At 48.4% G+C, this 18,057-nt stretch overlaps 1 protein-coding gene across 3 annotated transcripts in view; it reads left to right on the plus strand.

Moving 5' to 3' along the window:
* The window catches only part of LOC110385321 (lysosomal-trafficking regulator), a 67,166-nt gene that overhangs the window by 35,761 nt on the left and 13,348 nt on the right, over positions 1-18,057 (plus strand). For all 3 annotated transcript variants that reach the window (XM_062671584.1, XM_038014278.2, XM_062671585.1), the window contains 24 exons: positions 324-444; positions 812-996; positions 1,251-1,457; positions 2,047-2,163; positions 2,860-2,982; positions 3,444-3,599; positions 4,386-4,537; positions 5,393-5,447; positions 5,538-5,716; positions 5,795-5,869; positions 6,349-6,466; positions 6,805-7,010; positions 7,159-7,320; positions 7,666-7,812; positions 7,912-8,082; positions 10,103-10,246; positions 10,635-10,936; positions 11,507-11,550; positions 12,167-12,297; positions 12,374-12,478; positions 12,619-12,765; positions 13,438-13,527; positions 15,362-15,496; positions 15,744-15,923. In XM_062671584.1, coding sequence (XP_062527568.1) covers positions 324-444; positions 812-996; positions 1,251-1,457; positions 2,047-2,163; positions 2,860-2,982; positions 3,444-3,599; positions 4,386-4,537; positions 5,393-5,447; positions 5,538-5,716; positions 5,795-5,869; positions 6,349-6,466; positions 6,805-7,010; positions 7,159-7,320; positions 7,666-7,812; positions 7,912-8,082; positions 10,103-10,246; positions 10,635-10,936; positions 11,507-11,550; positions 12,167-12,297; positions 12,374-12,478; positions 12,619-12,765; positions 13,438-13,527; positions 15,362-15,496; positions 15,744-15,923 — 3,452 coding nt within the window. The remainder of the gene's footprint in view (positions 1-323; positions 445-811; positions 997-1,250; positions 1,458-2,046; positions 2,164-2,859; positions 2,983-3,443; positions 3,600-4,385; positions 4,538-5,392; positions 5,448-5,537; positions 5,717-5,794; positions 5,870-6,348; positions 6,467-6,804; positions 7,011-7,158; positions 7,321-7,665; positions 7,813-7,911; positions 8,083-10,102; positions 10,247-10,634; positions 10,937-11,506; positions 11,551-12,166; positions 12,298-12,373; positions 12,479-12,618; positions 12,766-13,437; positions 13,528-15,361; positions 15,497-15,743; positions 15,924-18,057) is intronic.

The following is an 18,057-nucleotide window of genomic DNA, read 5'->3' on the forward strand; positions in this document are numbered from 1 at the left end:
TTGCGTTACTTAACTACATAGTATAAAAAAAAGTCGCTTTCTCTGTCCCTATATCTGTCTGTCCCTATGTATGCTTCAATCTTTAAAACTACTCAACCGATTTTGATGTGTTTTTTTTAATAGATAGAGTGATTGAAGAGGAAGATTTATGTGTATAATAACATCCATTAAATAGTGGAGAAATCAATAATACATTACAGTTTCCCAATCGAAGCGAGGGCGGGTCGCTAGTATCTAATATAATGAACCTACCTTTTGTAAGCGCCAAGGAAGCCATTGTCGGTGGTCGGTTCTGGTGTGACACCCGGCACTGTCTGTTGCAGGCCTGCAGTCTCCGCCGGACGCCGCGCCCCTCGAGTGCGCCGAGTACACCAAGAACGGTGACATGGCGCATCCTGAGCTGTGCATCATTGTGGTCGACATACTCACACAGCTCATTGATAAGTGAGTACACATCAGTGAGTGAGTTTGACTCATGGGTATGGGTCTCTACTAGCAGGTAGCTTTCCTGTGGCAGCAGCCTTCGTATTTCTTTCGTGAATAAGTCTTTTTGGTAATAACTTAACATCAGGTAGAAGGAGCTTGTCCACCGGTCTAGTGTGCGGTCAGTATTAGTCAGCATGAGTGCTCACCATCATTTTTTTTCCGAAAAATATACCTTCTGATTGTTCAATTAATTAATAAGAACAAGACATCCATAAGTACAGCACAACAAAACTAAATTGATTAATATGAATCCTTGATACCAGTTTTACATTATGCGCATACTCATGTTGGTTCTTCTGCTGCTTTATATTGCGACGGCCCCCAGGTTGATGGGCTCGAAGTGCTCGGAGGAGGGCGCGGGGCTGGAGCGCGTGGGGGCGGCGCTGTGCCGGGCGTGCTGCGCGCGACTGTGCGGCGCCGCGCCCCGCCCGCGCCCCGCGCCCCCGCTGCTGCTGCGGCTGCTGGCGCCCGCGCACGCCGCGCTGCTCACCACGCACCACCCCTACCGAGGTACACGTCTAGCACTACACGCCTCAGTAAGCGGTAGGCAGCGGCTTGGCTCTGCCCCTGGCATTGCTGGCGTCCATGAGCCACGGTAACTACTTACCATCAGGTGGGCCGTATGCTCGTCTGCCTGCTCGGGCAATAAAAAAATATATTTTTTTATTTTATTTAAACAAAACATTACACCGGTATATAATATTCATACCTTTTCTCCTTCATGTCAAACATGTTTTAGCATTGTTTCCTTCCCGTTGTTACAGAATTGCAGCGCAGTGTCTTGGAACTAATCTACGCGTTGGCTTCCCAAAGCATATCGGCCCCAGAGCTGGCTGCCTTCTTGAAATTGTTCACAGCAGAGAAGCCCCCGTTGACGCCCTTATTGTCAACGCTGCAGAAACTATTTTACAATGCAACTTGCAACACGCCGGATTGCATACTCACTTTTCCAATTGACATGAACAATAAAGGTCAGTCGGACGTAATTTTTGGTTTACGAATCACAATGAAATTTGAAAAAACGTGGCTGTTATGAGAGAATAAGAAAAATGGAGTCAGCAAGGGAAACTAATCATCTAGTCGTCTACATTCCATATCTGTTGATGATGTCGTCACGGAAACTGAATATGCTTCTTATTAGCGGGTACTGGATCCCATAGACACTAGCGTGAATGCCGCAAGGCTGGACCTTTTGAAGAAGAAATAGCCAGGATGCCACGCATCTGCGCGTATTGATATATACCGTATGACCACCGCAATAGAGTGGGTGGGTATGACGTCGGGTGTGCACATTTTTTTTGTGCTTAGATGGTTGGACGATTTCACAGCCCACCTGGTGTTAAGTGGTACTGGAGCCCATAGACATCTACAACGTAAATGCGCCACCCACCTTGAGATATAAGTTCTAAGATCTCAGTATAGTTAAAATGGCTGCCATACCCTTCAAACCGAAACGAATTACTGCTTCACGGCAGAAATAGGCAGGGCGGTGGTACCTACCCGCTCGGACTCACAAGAGGTCCTACCATCAGTAAAATAATAAATAATAAACACTAACAGAAGGCGTGCAGTCGCTGACGCAGGAGCTGAAGCAGCTGGTGCTGCACGACGCGACCTCGCAGAGCCAGCTCGCGGAGAGCTGCGCCCACAGCCTGCACGTCTCGCACCTCAGAGCCGGTCCATACCCTTACTCTTATTATTTGCTTTCGCTAACACACTAACTAAATCCGACTGTCGCCCGTTGATAACTAAATCCGTAGTTGTAACCGTGAGCACTCGTGAACACTTCAACTTACTGACGGAAGAACTATAAGACCGATGACATGTTGATACGTGCTCCATCTCCAATCTGTCAATTTTTGGCTTGAGGTTCACGTATGATGGGGTGAAGGAGCTTTTGGGTGACGATCAGAACGTGTCCGCCGCCCATCTTCAGTAATGAGGTCGAAATCTTAGTTGTATTTGTACTACAGCCGACTCACACCTAAAGCCGTATAATTGATTCGCGACAGAAATGGGTAGTTGGTGATACCCAGACCACCAGAAAACAAGGACTTAATACGAGACAGTGAAGGAATAAATATTAGTAAAAGTTAAGTAGGAAAAATAAGACTAAAATACTACTACGGACGGGTGACGAGCGACTGGCTACACTGACTCTACGGGGCCGCGAGCGCCTTACGAGTAGTTCGAGGAAGCGCTCGTGTGCGCTGCCTGTCCCCCTGCCACTAATTACGCAGGCATGAAAATGCACTTTTATACAATGTTATTCCTTCATTGTAAAAATCGTCTGTGTTATACGTATTTCTTTAAAAAAAATTTGTTGCTGCACCGCGGCACAGTATGGTGGTTGGATGAGTGTGGTGTGCGCAGGCGTGACGTCGTGCTGGTCGCGCGGGGCGGCGCGGTGCGGGGTGGAGGGCGCGGGCTGGGCGCCGTGGCTGGCCGGCTTCGCGCTGCTGCTGTCCGGCCTCACGTACCGACCTCACGCCTCCAGTACGTATCTACTACATATTAGTGCCGTTCTTATTTTCAAATTCACTCGATCGTCTAACATAAATATGGAAAAGCCTTACATGTACGATCCCAAAAGGTATAATGTACTATTATTACCTTAAACTAAGCAGAAAACAAGTCTATATTCGTTACCAACTGTAAGCTTAATTTTATCAGATTCATATATCGTGGGCTCTCATGTTATCTAGAATGAATGAAAGATGTAGTTAAGTACCATAACTACTCGACTACGCGGAAAGTGTAGCAAGCGTGATTAACATTACAAATTGACGCCACGCTAACGGGCCCGACGCCGACTTCGTACATTGATTCCCGAATTTCGGTGCTCAACATTTTTAGGACCCCCTTTAAACAAGTTCCGAACATTGAAATTTGTACCTTGATATTTTAAGCTATAATGGTTACTATTTTACTAACATGTTCGTCAACGCTTTTAACAGAAGACATAAATGACATTCACGACGATTCCTCGGACGTGGAGTCTCCGAAGAGGAAGTCTCCGACGAAGGAAGCAACAAAGCCTTCCGAACTCTCGCATGTGGTCTCCATCGGACATGACTCCCTCATGTTCGAGGTTTGGCTGGACACCGGGACCGGTAAGTTGTTGCTATAGCGTGTTGACGCGGGTCGAGGATACTTCGGCATAAACAGTGATGTCAGATGGGTAAAATTTAACTTAATGATTAAAGAGGTTTTCTCGCGTCAACGAAATATACTTTCAACGCATTAATTTTTATTACGTATTAATTTAACAATATATAAATGAAGACAGTAGGAGAACAGCATCATCTACTGGGTTCACCCTTGACTATTTAATGCTATAATTAACCTCGATCGAACAATTAACACTCCACCTACCACGTGATGCTCCCCCGCGACGCGGTCGAAGTAAGGAGAACCATTTTTTAATGTAGTAAAGTGTCCCCCGAAAGGGAGCTAATTAAGGAGGCGCCACAGTAGCAAGTGGCACCGGTCATCGTTCTCGTCGAGCCCGTTGCTTGCGACGAAGGGTTCGACGGGTAAATTAACCCTCAGACACAGCTCACTGAGTTTCTCGCCGGATCTTCTCAGCGTGCCGCGTTTCCGATCCGGTGGTAGATTATGCGAAGCACGACTCTTGCTAGGGTTCGTGTTAGCAACGTCGTCAGGTTTGAGCCCGTGAACTCACCTACCAGTTAAGGTTACGCTGAAATGGCCTCTCACAGCTCTCAGTTAGGTAGGAAAAAAAAGCAAGTGGAAGGATTTTAAAAACAGCACCATGAACACTTCAGTTCAATTTAGTACAATTGACTTCTACACTATTCCGGTGCTGTTTCGGAGAGTCTACGGACTATAGGTCGCAGTTCTGTTGACAAGTAACACAAGGGCGGTGCGGTCGGCAGGCACGTTCACGCTGCGGCTGTGCCGGCCGGAGCCGGGCTGCAACCGCGTGCTGAGCGAGGCGCGCGGCGTGGGGCAGCTGGCGCCGCGCCGCTGGCACTGCGTCGGACTCAACGTCGCCGAGACACTCCGCCAGCGCCGCGTGCACGTGCAGGTCACCCACACTATATATCTAAAACACGTGCACGCTTATTTATTTATTTTTAATTCATTTATTTGTAGGTTGTGAGATGTATAAAGGCTGTGTAAGCAAGAAGCAATGTTTTTCTGGCGGTATCTATCAGAGGAAAAAGATAATGACAATTGCCTGAATCGCGCTAACGACATTTTCAACATAAGCTTGCATAGTTTCCACCGCACGTGGGCTCTCTGTCCATGGAACAATATCACCCGCTCGGTGGAAGGTCTTCCCTGTCGTTACTTCTAAAATTCACTTCAGCACTATTCATTAACAGAAAACCAGCCGTATAATATATATACACATATATAAACTCATATATGAGTCGACTATTATCAAAGCCGGCAATGTGACTTTTGGACAATTATTGGTAAATCAGAAAAACGAATTATTGACTTTGTATTCCATTGGCAGTCACAAAACTCTTCTGAACGACATCTTAGATAAATAACAGGTTAAGTATTAACCTTTATTTAATGCAGGTTTTGAACCGTATTCTTTAAAGGAGACGATTATATTCAAATTAATCTGTATTGACATATCAATAACATTTTTTTGTCCAAATGCACAGATTGCCACCTTTGATAATAGACGACTCATATATAGGATAGGCACATGCCAACTTTGTGCCGAGAGTGGGCAGTGTGCAGCGTGCACGTCTGAGGTAAACATTCTCCTACATATTGTGATATACCACAATTTACCTTACAATCTTAAACTTAAAGTATAGAATTTTTTAAAGAGTTAAAGTTACATTAGAGAAGCGATGCTGTAAACTTTTTAAACAATATAAAGTTCGTTTGATGTTGTAAAGAGTAATTTCATTGACAGGTCACAGTTTTCATCGACGGCTACGAGTGCGACCCAGTATCGTTGCCAATTCAGGGTAAGCGCTACATACTACTTTGTGTTTTGATTGAATTGATTTTTTGAACCGCGCCGACTTATATCACAGCTTCGGTGTGTCGGCTTGCAGGCATCCTGGTCCGCAAGATCACCCCGACGAGCGTGGTGCTGGGCGACGCGGGGGGGGCGCGCGGGGCGGGCGCGTGCGGCGCGTGGGACGTGTGCGGCGTGCACGTGTACCGCGCCCCGCTGCTGTCCGCCCGCCGCGCGCTGCTCCGCGCCGCCGCCCCCCCCGACCTCGCCGCGCAGGTACGCCCGCCCGCCCGCGCCGCCCGAGCTGCTCCACCCCCACACATTCAATAACTCTCCCATCCTCCTAACCAACAGGTCCAGTGTGATGCTCCGAATTTCGCGCCGATCCTCTCGCCGAACTTGCTGGACTCGAACGTGGACTGGGAGCAGGTGAGCGCTTAGTTCGTCAATTATTTGCTGGTGTTGACGTGATCGACCATCGTTTGATCTAAGCTTAGATCAAAATTGTCGTGGCCTAAAGGATAAGACGCCCGGTGCATTCGTATCTAGTGATGCGCCGGTGTTCGAATCCCGCAAACAAAGTACATTTTTTTTAAATGAAATACGTTCTTAACTAATGTTCACGACTGAATTTCGCAGTAAAATATCGTAGAAGTAACAACTTGTAATAAAAATCAAACCATAATTATAATTTGCGTAATTACTGGTGGTAGGACCTCTTGTGAGCAGGGTAGGTACCACCGCCCTGCCTATTTCTGCCGTGAAGCAGTAATGCGATTCGGTTTGAAGGATGGGAGAGCCGTTGTACTGTTACAACTGAAACCGAAGAAATCATACCTCAAAGCGGGTGACGACATTGTAAAAGTCTCCGTTACCCCAACCCTCGCTAAGTACATGTTATGCGGCAGATGTTCAACGTGTCCCCGTCCGACATGAGGGAACTCACCGACAGTTTGTTACTGTCCTTCTCGGCGAGCTCGCCGCACGTCATCAACTTGTATCATCAGAACGCTGCGCTGCCCACAGGTACGACCTCACTGCTCACACACTTGACAATATCTTCATTTAAAGTACTGGCGCTACCAGTAGTGCTCGGTAGGTGGCGCCAACAGTAGGCTATGTCACGTGCTCCGATGTAAGCCCAGCTCTGAGCGACTACCCGACCGACTGCACGCGGGCACCACTAACTTTGACATAAAACTGTGAATGAAAACTCCACCAAGTGCGATATGTTTCAAATATCACAAGCTTAAAGGAACGCTCCAAGGAGCGGCAGACTGAAGACAGGATTGAAGTACTAGTACAAAAGTAGAGAGCCCTGTCGCACTTCGGTTGTGAAGTATCGTTGCTTTGCTTGTGATCAGTGTTCTCGGGTCGAGTTGCGTCTGCATCGAGCGTGACGTCATCCGTGTCTGCGCCCCCGCCGCACGCGAGCCCCGCCGGAGCCCCCATCCCGGAGACGCTGCTCACCACTTGGACCGGAACCCCGCTCTCCAGCAGACACAAGGGCGTGGCGCCTGCGCTCTACTTACTCGGCGGACCTGATCTGCTGCTCTATCTCTATGCTAGGGTTAGTTCACGAAACGTCCTCTGAGCTTAACTATATTAATGACAATATGCAACGCACATCAGTGAATAAGTAATCCTTTCATTACTCCAAGTATGAAGTAACATATCCGAAACCTAAAACGAATGTAGATTGAAAAGTGACGGTGCAGGTGATCGAGCTGGGGGGCACCGCGTCGGAGCAGGGCGCAGCGCTGGGCACGGTGCTGCGGGCGGCGCGCCTGGACGGGCGGCTGTACGGCGCGCTGCGGCTCGACATGCTGCTGGCGCTGCTGGCGGCGCCGCGCTGCATCGTCGGCCCGCACCTGCTCGAGGTGTCGCACTGCTCATGCTTTGTAGTTGTCACACGTTGAACTTGAAGTTTAACTTCTGTCGCTTCTCACATTATAACAGTCATACTTCTTGAACCGCCTCAGTGCGAATGTTTTCTAGTAGTCACATGTGTATGACATGTAGTCTAACTTCTGTCATTTATCACATTATACAAGTCAAACTTCTTGCACAACCGAGGGTGAAACTTCTCTTATGTTACTTTTGCGACACAAGTCGTTGCATTAACATTTTTTCTCATCGCTAAAAAAATGTCAATCTCGTTTCTACAAATTTCGAAAGTAAAAAAGTAATGAATAAAGTCGACGTTTGTCTAAAAACTCTTCCAGGTCATACTGAACGAAGCTTGCAGCAGTCCCATAATGAGCGTGAATGGCGACAATATCATATTGATGGGCAGGACTGATGCTGTACTGCTAGAACCTTCTCTACTGGTGCTCCTCTTGAAAGCCTGGAGACACCTAGAAACTGGACAGGTACATTTGAGATAAACCTTTTTATTGCTATATATTATATGGCTGTGGAAGTGATGTCCGCCCGGGCATATTGTGTACGTGTTGCCATATTCTGAATAGGAGTATAACTGGGAGGTGGAGCAGGGCGGAGCGGTGGGGCGCGGCTCCGGCTTCGCGCTGCTGCTGAGCGCCATGCTGCTGCTGCTGCGAGACCATCATCCCCGGAGACACTTCAACTTGCTGCAGATGAACAGGCTCGACCTCATGGACTACTTGCTCTTGGCCCTCAAGGTGCTTCCACTTAATACTGATCACAACAAAAGTAGTGGAGACGAGTGTGTCGTCTATATGGAGAGACTATTTGAGTCTTGTTCCAGTCCTCTTAAATATTTGTACATAATAAAATAATTGATTTCGTCATAAACAAATCGTTTTTGACCGAGTACCTTCGCGCGAGCCCGGCATCAGCCTACCGGGCAAGTCACTGTAAGCGCTTCGAGGTAGCTGCGCACATCCCGCGGGTGTCTCAAGCCTTCCCGATCACGAGGGAACTGTGAAGCCAACGAGAATAACGAACGCGTGTGGATTTTATTGTTAATTAAATAACTTAATTAGATTATGCTTCACTAATTTTATCGTTCATTGATAGAGTTTTTTATTGAATTTTTCATTTATTCCCTAGCTTAGCTCAATCGAACCGCGATAAACAAAGGTAATTTGCAAGTTGTCCGTCCAGCTTTGAATGTGCTGTAGAACTAAACGCTCCGCGCCCGGCGGCACGAGCCGGCTCCCAGCTCATGTACATTTACACACTATTTGCTTAAACTTGAACTTAACAACGATCATCTCGTTAGCCGAACGGCTGGTCACCTTGACCAGTGTACCGCGGGCACTGGGGTCGATTCCCGGTCGAACTCAATGTCTTTAGAGTTTTTTCTATAATTTATATTAAAGCTAAACATTATTACGCCGCGGCGCGTACCTTTCGGTCGTGCTGGCAGACTGTGGATACAAGGGTCAACTCGCGGTTTTCTTATTCTTAATTTTCTCAGCGTGTTCATTAATAGCAGACTGAAGAATTATATGAAACAAAAATATATTTAATCGAATTAATAAAATAAGTATGAAGATCAAGATGTCTAATAAAAAAATAATTTACACGTCTGTAAAGATACTTGCAAAACTTAATTCATTACGCCACTTTTACATCAATAATATTTTATTTTTGTTATAATATTTTATGTTATAATACATAGATAGATAGATAATTCAGTCTTGGCAACATGTTTTAACCAAATAACTTTTATCGGTCTCATTTTTTGTACAGTATTCACTCCTGTATTAAATCCCAAGTAAATGAGATGTACACACTGCAACACTGCACGCCCCCACACGCCACACGCGCCGGTCACATCCGCGCTGACACTCCTGCATCGTTATCGTATTATCTATTTGATATTTTTAACTTAATATGAAACGTTACAGCGAGAGAGATGAGCCACATGTTGAATGTACGTGTACATCATCCATATACTCACGAAATTATATAGGCAGATGATGTTTCACAAAATCGAAAACTACACAAGTAGAAGTTAATGTTACTGCTGTTCGTAATACATCAAAACCGGCTTGGGAATTAGGGATCATTAGTTGCTCGCACAATCTGATTTTTATTATCAGAACTGATTATTAGGGGTATATGTTCTTAGGTTTGTTTAAAATTGACTTTTCAAAAATATAGTCCACAATTTTCCGCTATTGATAATATAATGTATATATCGCACATACGGTGCGATAACGTCACTTATGCAAACTATGTATTTTTTTTTTATGAGAAACGTTGGCAAATTTAACATCTTATTATATAACTCTGATATAGTTCTGCTAGGCTATAGAAATAAAATGATAATATTTAAACTACAAAAAACAAACATCTCTCTCGTCTCACTAATAACTACATATTAAAAAATGTATTTTCTCATACTCAGTTCAGTGTTAACAAACATTGAATCAAATCAAATCAATTCAAAAAAAAATATTCAACATAAATGAAAGTACATACTTGTTGAACGTTAAAAAGAACTACCGCCAATTCACAAAAACTAGCCTCCGTCCTGAGAACTGGCAAGAAACACAGCGGGCATGTCATTTTTGAAATTTTTTAAAATATCCTTTTAATTGCATAAGTGCATATAGCATATAGTACCGTATGTGCGATATGTAGTCTCTCCGCGTCCAATTGAATAGAATCGGCCCGTACATACTCGTTGCCGGGTCGGTGAAGTAGTTGGTTAACAATGCGCGTGGGCAGGAGCGGTTCCTGAACTCGAGCGCGGGCGGGCTGTGCGCGTCCAGCGGCGCCGACACCGTGCGGCTGGCGCGCGCGCTGCTGGGCGCCCCCCCGCACCCGCCCCGCCTCGCCGCGCTGCAGGACTTCCTGCTGCTCATGCATCAGGTATGCAACACCACTCCATGCGCCACACTAGGTAAACTGGTTCGATAGGCACTTACGACTCGATATCGTTTCCACGAATTATGTCTCTCTTACGAGTTCTCTTACTCAAAGTTGTAAAAAAACTACATCAGGAATTTTTAACATTAAGCATTTTTTTATTGCTTAGATGCGTGGACTAGCTCACAGCCCACCTGGTGGATACTGGAGCCCGTAGACATCTGCAACCTAAATGCGCCACCCATCTTGAGATATAAGGTCGCAGTATAGTTACAACGGCTGCCCCACCCTTCAAACCGAAATACATTACTTCTTCATGGATTTCATTTGCAACTCCACTACAACGGAACTTGACCCTAACCTGACGTACTGTACCTCCCCTCTCCGCCAGGCCAGCGACACATTCGTCACTCACTCGAGGGCCAACTTCTATTTCCTGCTGACAGCGGAGACACAGGAAACTAGCGAGTTCACAGACTCCTTCAAACGGAAGTCATCAAGGCGGTACAGACGGACGGACGCGGCCAGGGTCCGCGCGTCCGGGGACCCGCCCGACGGCGCCTCGAGCGACAGCAACCTCATCCTGCTCAAGGACATGGCTCAGAGCGGACACAACGAAGAAGGGACGGACAGCAGTGCGGAGTCCACCAAACAGTTGAAGGGGATCATCAACGCGCAGATTAAGGAAGGCAGGTGAGGAACACAGTTTGACACACAAGTGAAGTAGCCTCTCCACCTGCTGAAGCTCTCGTCAATTGGTTGGAAGGACTTCTTTCCTTCCATTTTTCATTGTTATGCTTTTCCGTGTCCCTTTTAATACTAGTGTTCGTCTTGCTCTTACCAATAAAATATAATTAATTTATCTTGATATATAAAATAAAGTCGGTTTAGTTCGAACATTTATGACTCGAGAACGGCTAGAAAGATATTGAAAATCTTACGAAAAAATAAAATAAAAGAAATTTCTTTTTCCCATTCAAAATGTCCATGCATTTCGTAACTATCAAACATCTAATGTTCACCCCGTTGCTATGGCAAACTCCCCCCTTAAATTAAAAAACGTATTTAAATAAAGTTTCAAATCGACAAGACACTATATATTCTACTATTCGGAAATCGCGTATTTTAGATTTGACAGGATTGGATTGGATAGCATTAACATATGTATATTGGCTGTCGAATATATTCGTTGATCGTTAGCCGGTACGAAGTACGACGGGTCGGCTAGTTTTAAATAATTATTATTTAAATTTCCTTCCGCAGGAAGAATATGTCGTCAGCGTCTGAACAGTCCGACGCAACTACCGGTAAGCCTAACGCTTAGCTTTGACCTTGTTTCGGGTCATTACCGATATTGAGTGCGCTCCGTGTGCCAACACTAGTCCGGATATAGCGCGACTCACTCCGCTGTATCTGCACGTCACCGGCAAGCGCGCTGAGGGCTGAGGGCACTACACATGTGTGTAATGCAAGTTCGAAAGGCACTGCGAGTGTCCATGCACGCCTCGCCTTGTGTAGTCCTGCGCACGTCACTCCCTCCCTCCGCAGCGAGGCACGTTGGGAGGGTGGGGCCGGTCGCAGTGCCGAGCGGATGGCATGCGTGTTGTGCATCGCTTAGCACCAGGTGGTGTGTGGGCTCGTTTGTCCATCCATTAAAACCGAAGTTTCTTGGATTATTCTAATAAAAATGTTCGCACTCGAGGCTGAGTTCTATCATCTGTTTTCAAGCGCTTGGCGATCTGCCAGTAATGTTAGCGGCGTGTTCGTGTGTTACCACTCGTGACGTACCGGTCATCCTCTTGTATACAACATTCGCCTTACAGAGCGATAGAGAAAATGTAGTATGTTTACAGCGCGTGTCCGCCATGCACCGCACTAATTCCTGCCAGTGTAGCAAGCGCACACAACTGTATGACGTTACAGAGAAGGGTGCGGAGGGGAGCGGGGGGGAGCAGCGAGGGGACGAGCTGAACGACTACATCGTCGTCGAGCTGGACGAGCTCAACCCTGAGCCGCAAGAACCGCACGAACCGCCCGTCGCCCGCATGTACCAGGTGCGTCTCGCGGCCGGGACCGGACGGGGTGCCGGGGGGCACGACACGGGGTCTGCAAATAATTGTGTTTGTGCAGCGCCGGGTCCGCGCGGGGGCGGCGCCGGGCTGGACGGCATGCGAGGGCCTGCTGCTGCTGCTCCGGGACGCCATCGCCACGCTGCCCGACCACGACCTTGTACAAGTAAATTTATTTCTTAAGTCGCAATCACACTGTTCCGACAGTTTCGGTTACTAACCACTCTTGGTGGACCGCGCAACGACTCTATAAGCGTCACAAGACCGGTCCAGATATAAGAGTATTGAATAATCTGATGTGTGCAGAGCAGCGGCGTGGCGGAGCGGCTGGTGGTGCTGGGCAAGCACCGCGCCGCCTGCGTGCGCGCCGCCATCGTGCGGGCCGCCGCCGCCCTGCAGCGCCGCGCGCCCGCGCCCGCGCCGCCGCTGCACTACCTGCACCTCGCCAACCAGGTCGGCACGCGCTTCTGCGCTTTATCACTTCACGGAATTATTTCATTTCTTCTTAATCCTGTGAAGCAAAGCGTATCATGATATGAAGATACAATCATCGATCAACATGCAGAATATAGATTTGATAGACGAGTCCGTTTTCGCTCAGTTCTAAATTTACCGAGCGCGCAAACAGGCGACTGATCGTAAAACGTAATGAGGACAAAACCTCATCAAAATTATTATACTGACCAGCGAGAAAACCATAACTATTACGGATGAAGTTAACATATATTTTACAAACGATAAGAATTAACAATAAGAATGGAATGATAATGATGCGATAGATATGACTGTTGGGTGTAATAGGGCCGAACATCTTGCCAAGCAATAACGCCACACTGCACGTTTATTTAAAGTTGCAGTTGAACATAACAACAGTCGTACAACTCGCGACCGTAACATTTAACATTAACATTTATTAATTGCAACGTTACCATATAACATATAACAATAACATTTAGAACATAGAACATTTGTACGTGATTGTGTGTATTAAAGTGCGTTAGTAAAATCTGGAGTTATCATTAGTAAAGAACTATTGCACCTCAGCTCTGTGCCCCCACTTTTTTTTTGGTCCTTCGAGCCGAACAGAGAGAGGATAAGATGACAGACAGATGTGACGTCCAACAGATAGCGCTCTACGAGGGGTCGTGGGAGCTGGCGGCCTCGTGCGCGGCCCTGCTCACCAAGTGCGACGTGCCGCTGGAGGACCAACTAGATGTAAGTCAGAGCTCTCCCGCCGCACGCACGGCGCCGCACGGGGGGCCGTGGGAGCTGGCGGCCTCGTGCGCGGCCCTGCTCACCAAGTGCGACGTGCCGCTGGAGGACCAACTAGATGTAAGTCAGAGCTCTCCCGCCGCACGCACGGCGCCGCACGGGGGGCCGTGGGAGCTGGCGGCCTCGTGCGCGGCCCTGCTCACCAAGTGCGACGTGCCGCTGGAGGACCAACTAGATGTAAGTCAGAGCTCTCCCGCCGCACGCACGGCGCCGCACGGGGGGCCGTGGGAGCTGGCGGCCTCGTGCGCGGCCCTGCTCACCAAGTGCGACGTGCCGCTGGAGGACCAACTAGATGTAAGTCAGAGCTCTCCCGCCGCACGCACGGCGCCGCACGGGGGGCCGTGGGAGCTGGCGGCCTCGTGCGCGGCCCTGCTCACCAAGTGCGACGTGCCGCTGGAGGACCAACTAGATGTAAGTCAGAGCTCTCCCGCCGCACGCACGGCGCCGCACGGGGGGCCGTGGGAGCTGGCGGCCTCGTGCGCGGCCCTGCTCACCAAGTGCGACGTGCCGCTGGAGGACCAACTAGATGTAAGTCAGAGCTCTCCCGCCGCACGCACGGCGCCGCACGGGGGGCCGTGGGAGCTGGCGGCCTCGTGCGCGGCCCTGCTCACCAAGTGCGACGTGCCGCTGGAGGACCAACTAGATGTAAGTCAGAGCTCTCCCGCCGCACGCACGGCGCCGCACGGGGGGCCGTGGGAGCTGGCGGCCTCGTGCGCGGCCCTGCTCACCAAGTGCGACGTGCCGCTGGAGGACCAACTAGATGTAAGTCAGAGCTCTCCCGCCGCACGCACGGCGCCGCACGGGGGGCCGTGGGAGCTGGCGGCCTCGTGCGCGGCCCTGCTCACCAAGTGCGACGTGCCGCTGGAGGACCAACTAGATGTAAGTCAGAGCTCTCCCGCCGCACGCACGGCGCCGCACGGGGGGCCGTGGGAGCTGGCGGCCTCGTGCGCGGCCCTGCTCACCAAGTGCGACGTGCCGCTGGAGGACCAACTAGATGTAAGTCAGAGCTCTCCCGCCGCACGCACGGCGCCGCACGGGGGGCCGTGGGAGCTGGCGGCCTCGTGCGCGGCCCTGCTCACCAAGTGCGACGTGCCGCTGGAGGACCAACTAGATGTAAGTCAGAGCTCTCCCGCCGCACGCACGGCGCCGCACGGGGGGCCGTGGGAGCTGGCGGCCTCGTGCGCGGCCCTGCTCACCAAGTGCGACGTGCCGCTGGAGGACCAACTAGATGTAAGTCAGAGCTCTCCCGCCGCACGCACGGCGCCGCACGGGGGGCCGTGGGAGCTGGCGGCCTCGTGCGCGGCCCTGCTCACCAAGTGCGACGTGCCGCTGGAGGACCAACTAGATGTAAGTCAGAGCTCTCCCGCCGCACGCACGGCGCCGCACGGGGGGCCGTGGGAGCTGGCGGCCTCGTGCGCGGCCCTGCTCACCAAGTGCGACGTGCCGCTGGAGGACCAACTAGATGTAAGTCAGAGCTCTCCCGCCGCACGCACGGCGCCGCACGGGGGGCCGTGGGAGCTGGCGGCCTCGTGCGCGGCCCTGCTCACCAAGTGCGACGTGCCGCTGGAGGACCAACTAGATGTAAGTCAGAGCTCTCCCGCCGCACGCACGGCGCCGCACGGGGGGCCGTGGGAGCTGGCCGCCTCGTGCGCGGCCCTGCTCACCAAGTGCGTAGTCGGATTAAGGTTGCAATAGAGAGTCTAAAATTTATTACGAATTTAAAATGAAGTAAAGCAAACCGTCCTGTCCTGAAGCCAAGTCACCTGTTGTCTTGCAGGAAGACATCTGGCTCGACGTGACGGAGGAGTCCATGTACCGCAGCCCGCCGCTCCTGGCGCTCCTCCCGCGCTGCCTCCGCGACGTGCCCCTGGCGCATAACATCACGCTCATCATCAGGAGGATCATCGATAAGGTAGCACCGAGCCTTCCTTTCTTCTTTTAATTATTTGAATATTTTGCTGTGTTTGCTTTGTGTATTATTGTTTACTCAAATGCAACGGAAATCCATGTTCATGTCAAAATTTAGTATAGAAAAGTTTTAAATAATAACTATGGACAGTAAATCACTTGAAGTAGTCAGTGCAGTGGGAAGCAACTAGTGCGGGACCGCCACCACGTCCCGCATCAATAAAGCTGAAACTGACCTTTTTCTGTCGCAGGCATCTATTAAACTAATAAGCGAAGTGGCCGTAGCGGAGGTGGTGGTGCGCAGCATCAGAGACGTGGGGATGATGAGCGAGCCCGAGTTCGAGGGTCGGGAGCTGTTGCTGGGTGACCTGCACGAGATACTCAACAGGATCGCCGTCAAGGTCCTGGACAACGTACACCTCAGCGCGCAGGTACCCCCAGGGCAGCTCGCACGCCTCACCACAAACTTGGGATTCTGCAGTTGTTTTATTATATATGTATTTATTATATACAAGTTCCCGCAACAGTGCGGATAGGTCCTCTCTGTGCCACAGCTGGGCCCACGCGCACGGGGCGGCGGGCGGGTTTTTTTTGTGAATTTTTACGAAGCGCCAAAGCGTCAATGTCCATAGTAACATACTTAGTGTTGTTACTAACCTTATACTCTTTGCTAATTACGATATTTTTACTTGTCAAGATTTAAGTCAGTCGCACAATAAATGTCGTTGCAACCACACACAGTTTTTCTTTACGGATAGTACGCAAACCAAATTGAACTCTAATTACATCATTCATATTGGTCAAATTCGAGCGGATTTTTTTGAACGTACAAGCTATCGAAGATGGACACCGGTCAGTGAAAATATTGTTTTCCAGTAAGCCGTAAACCACATTCCAGTGATTTAAAGACAAATAATTTATACATAATTTATAAATATTACAATTTTATTCCGTTTTCTGGTTGGACGGTACTATGGATGAACTTTTGAACGTTCTAGAAGATACCGCTGCGCTCTTAAACAAAACTCAAATTAATTTGAAGAAATGTCCAAAAGCTAGATTGACAAGAGGTTATGTAGAAGCAAGAATCAAATGTATCGAAGAATATTGGACTACATTTAAGCAAACGCATCTACAATTGGTAAAAATAACACCGAAAGAACAAAGACAAGAGTTACCATATTTTCAAAATGAAGATTACTTCGTGTTCGAAGATTTGTATCTCGTTTTGTTAGCCGATTTAAAAGATCTTTTGCAATCTTTCACACAAGCAGCTGCGCCGAGTACTTTAACGTCCTCACCAAATAATTCTAAGATTATTGCGGATACCGAAAACCTTGTTCGGTTACCGAGAATCGAATTACCTAAATTCACTGGAAACTATGAAGATTGGCCTACGTTTCAAGACCTATTTACCTCCTTAGTGGATAAGAACCCGGCTTTAAGTGACGTACAAAAGTTACATTATCTTAAGAGTACAGTCAGCTGCGAGGCAGAAACGTTATTAAAACCTGTTCAAGTCACGGAAAACAATTATAAAAAAGCATGGAATATTTTGAAGTCAAGGTATGGAAATAAAAGATTAATAATTAACTCTGTTTTGAAGAAATTATTTAATCAGAAGAAAATTAGTTCTCAGTCTGCAAATCAATTAAAAAATTTATTAGACGTCACGACAGATTGTTTGAATAATTTAGAAAATTTAAATATAGCTACGAGCTCCTGGGATCCTATAATTATATTCCTTGTGATACAGAAGTTGGACCCGGAGTCTCACAAAGAATGGGAGCAGACAGCTTATTCAAAATCAGAGGACGAACTACCAACTTGGGAGAATTTTAAGGATTTCCTGCAGTCAAGATACCGTACCTTAGAACTTGTATTGTCCGTGTCAGGGACTTGTAGCAGCCGTGACAAACCTGTAAGAGAACGTTCACACTTAGTAACTGCCACAGCCACCACGTCACAGCCAAATGAAAGAACTTGCGTGCTCTGTAAAGAAAAACATACATTATGTCATTGTAAGAATTTTACTAAACTGCAACCTAAAGAAAGAGCTGATTATGTCAAGACCAACAATCTGTGTTTTAACTGTTTGGTGCCTGGGCATTCTGCTTACCAGTGTAAGTTACAAATGTCCTGTCGCCTATGTAGAAGACGGCATCACACTCTTCTCCACCGCCATCAAGACTCGGCACAAACTGAGGAAAGGAATCAACCGAGTGCATCTCACCACGGGGTAGAAGAGAAAGAAGAGGTTATAAATAGCATGGTGGCGTCACATCACAGTACTAAACAAAGCACAGCACTACTAGCCACAGCGATGGTTTTAGCGAGGAACGAGCATAACCAAACCGTTGTTCTTCGTGCGCTAGTAGACCAAGGTTCGCAGGCTTCATTTTTAAGCGAGAAGGCGGCTCAAATGCTCAAACTTACCAGGCAATCAGCGAGAGGAAGTATTATCGGGGTGGGATCTACTAGGACTAATGTTGATCACGTGGTTCAACTTAAGATTGGCTCCCGCTGGAATCCAAGCTTCGAAATCAACATACAAGCATATGTTAT

Source organism: Bombyx mori, chromosome 12 (genome assembly GCF_030269925.1).
Source record: "Bombyx mori chromosome 12, ASM3026992v2".
Classification (NCBI taxonomy): Eukaryota; Metazoa; Arthropoda; class Insecta; order Lepidoptera; family Bombycidae; genus Bombyx; species Bombyx mori.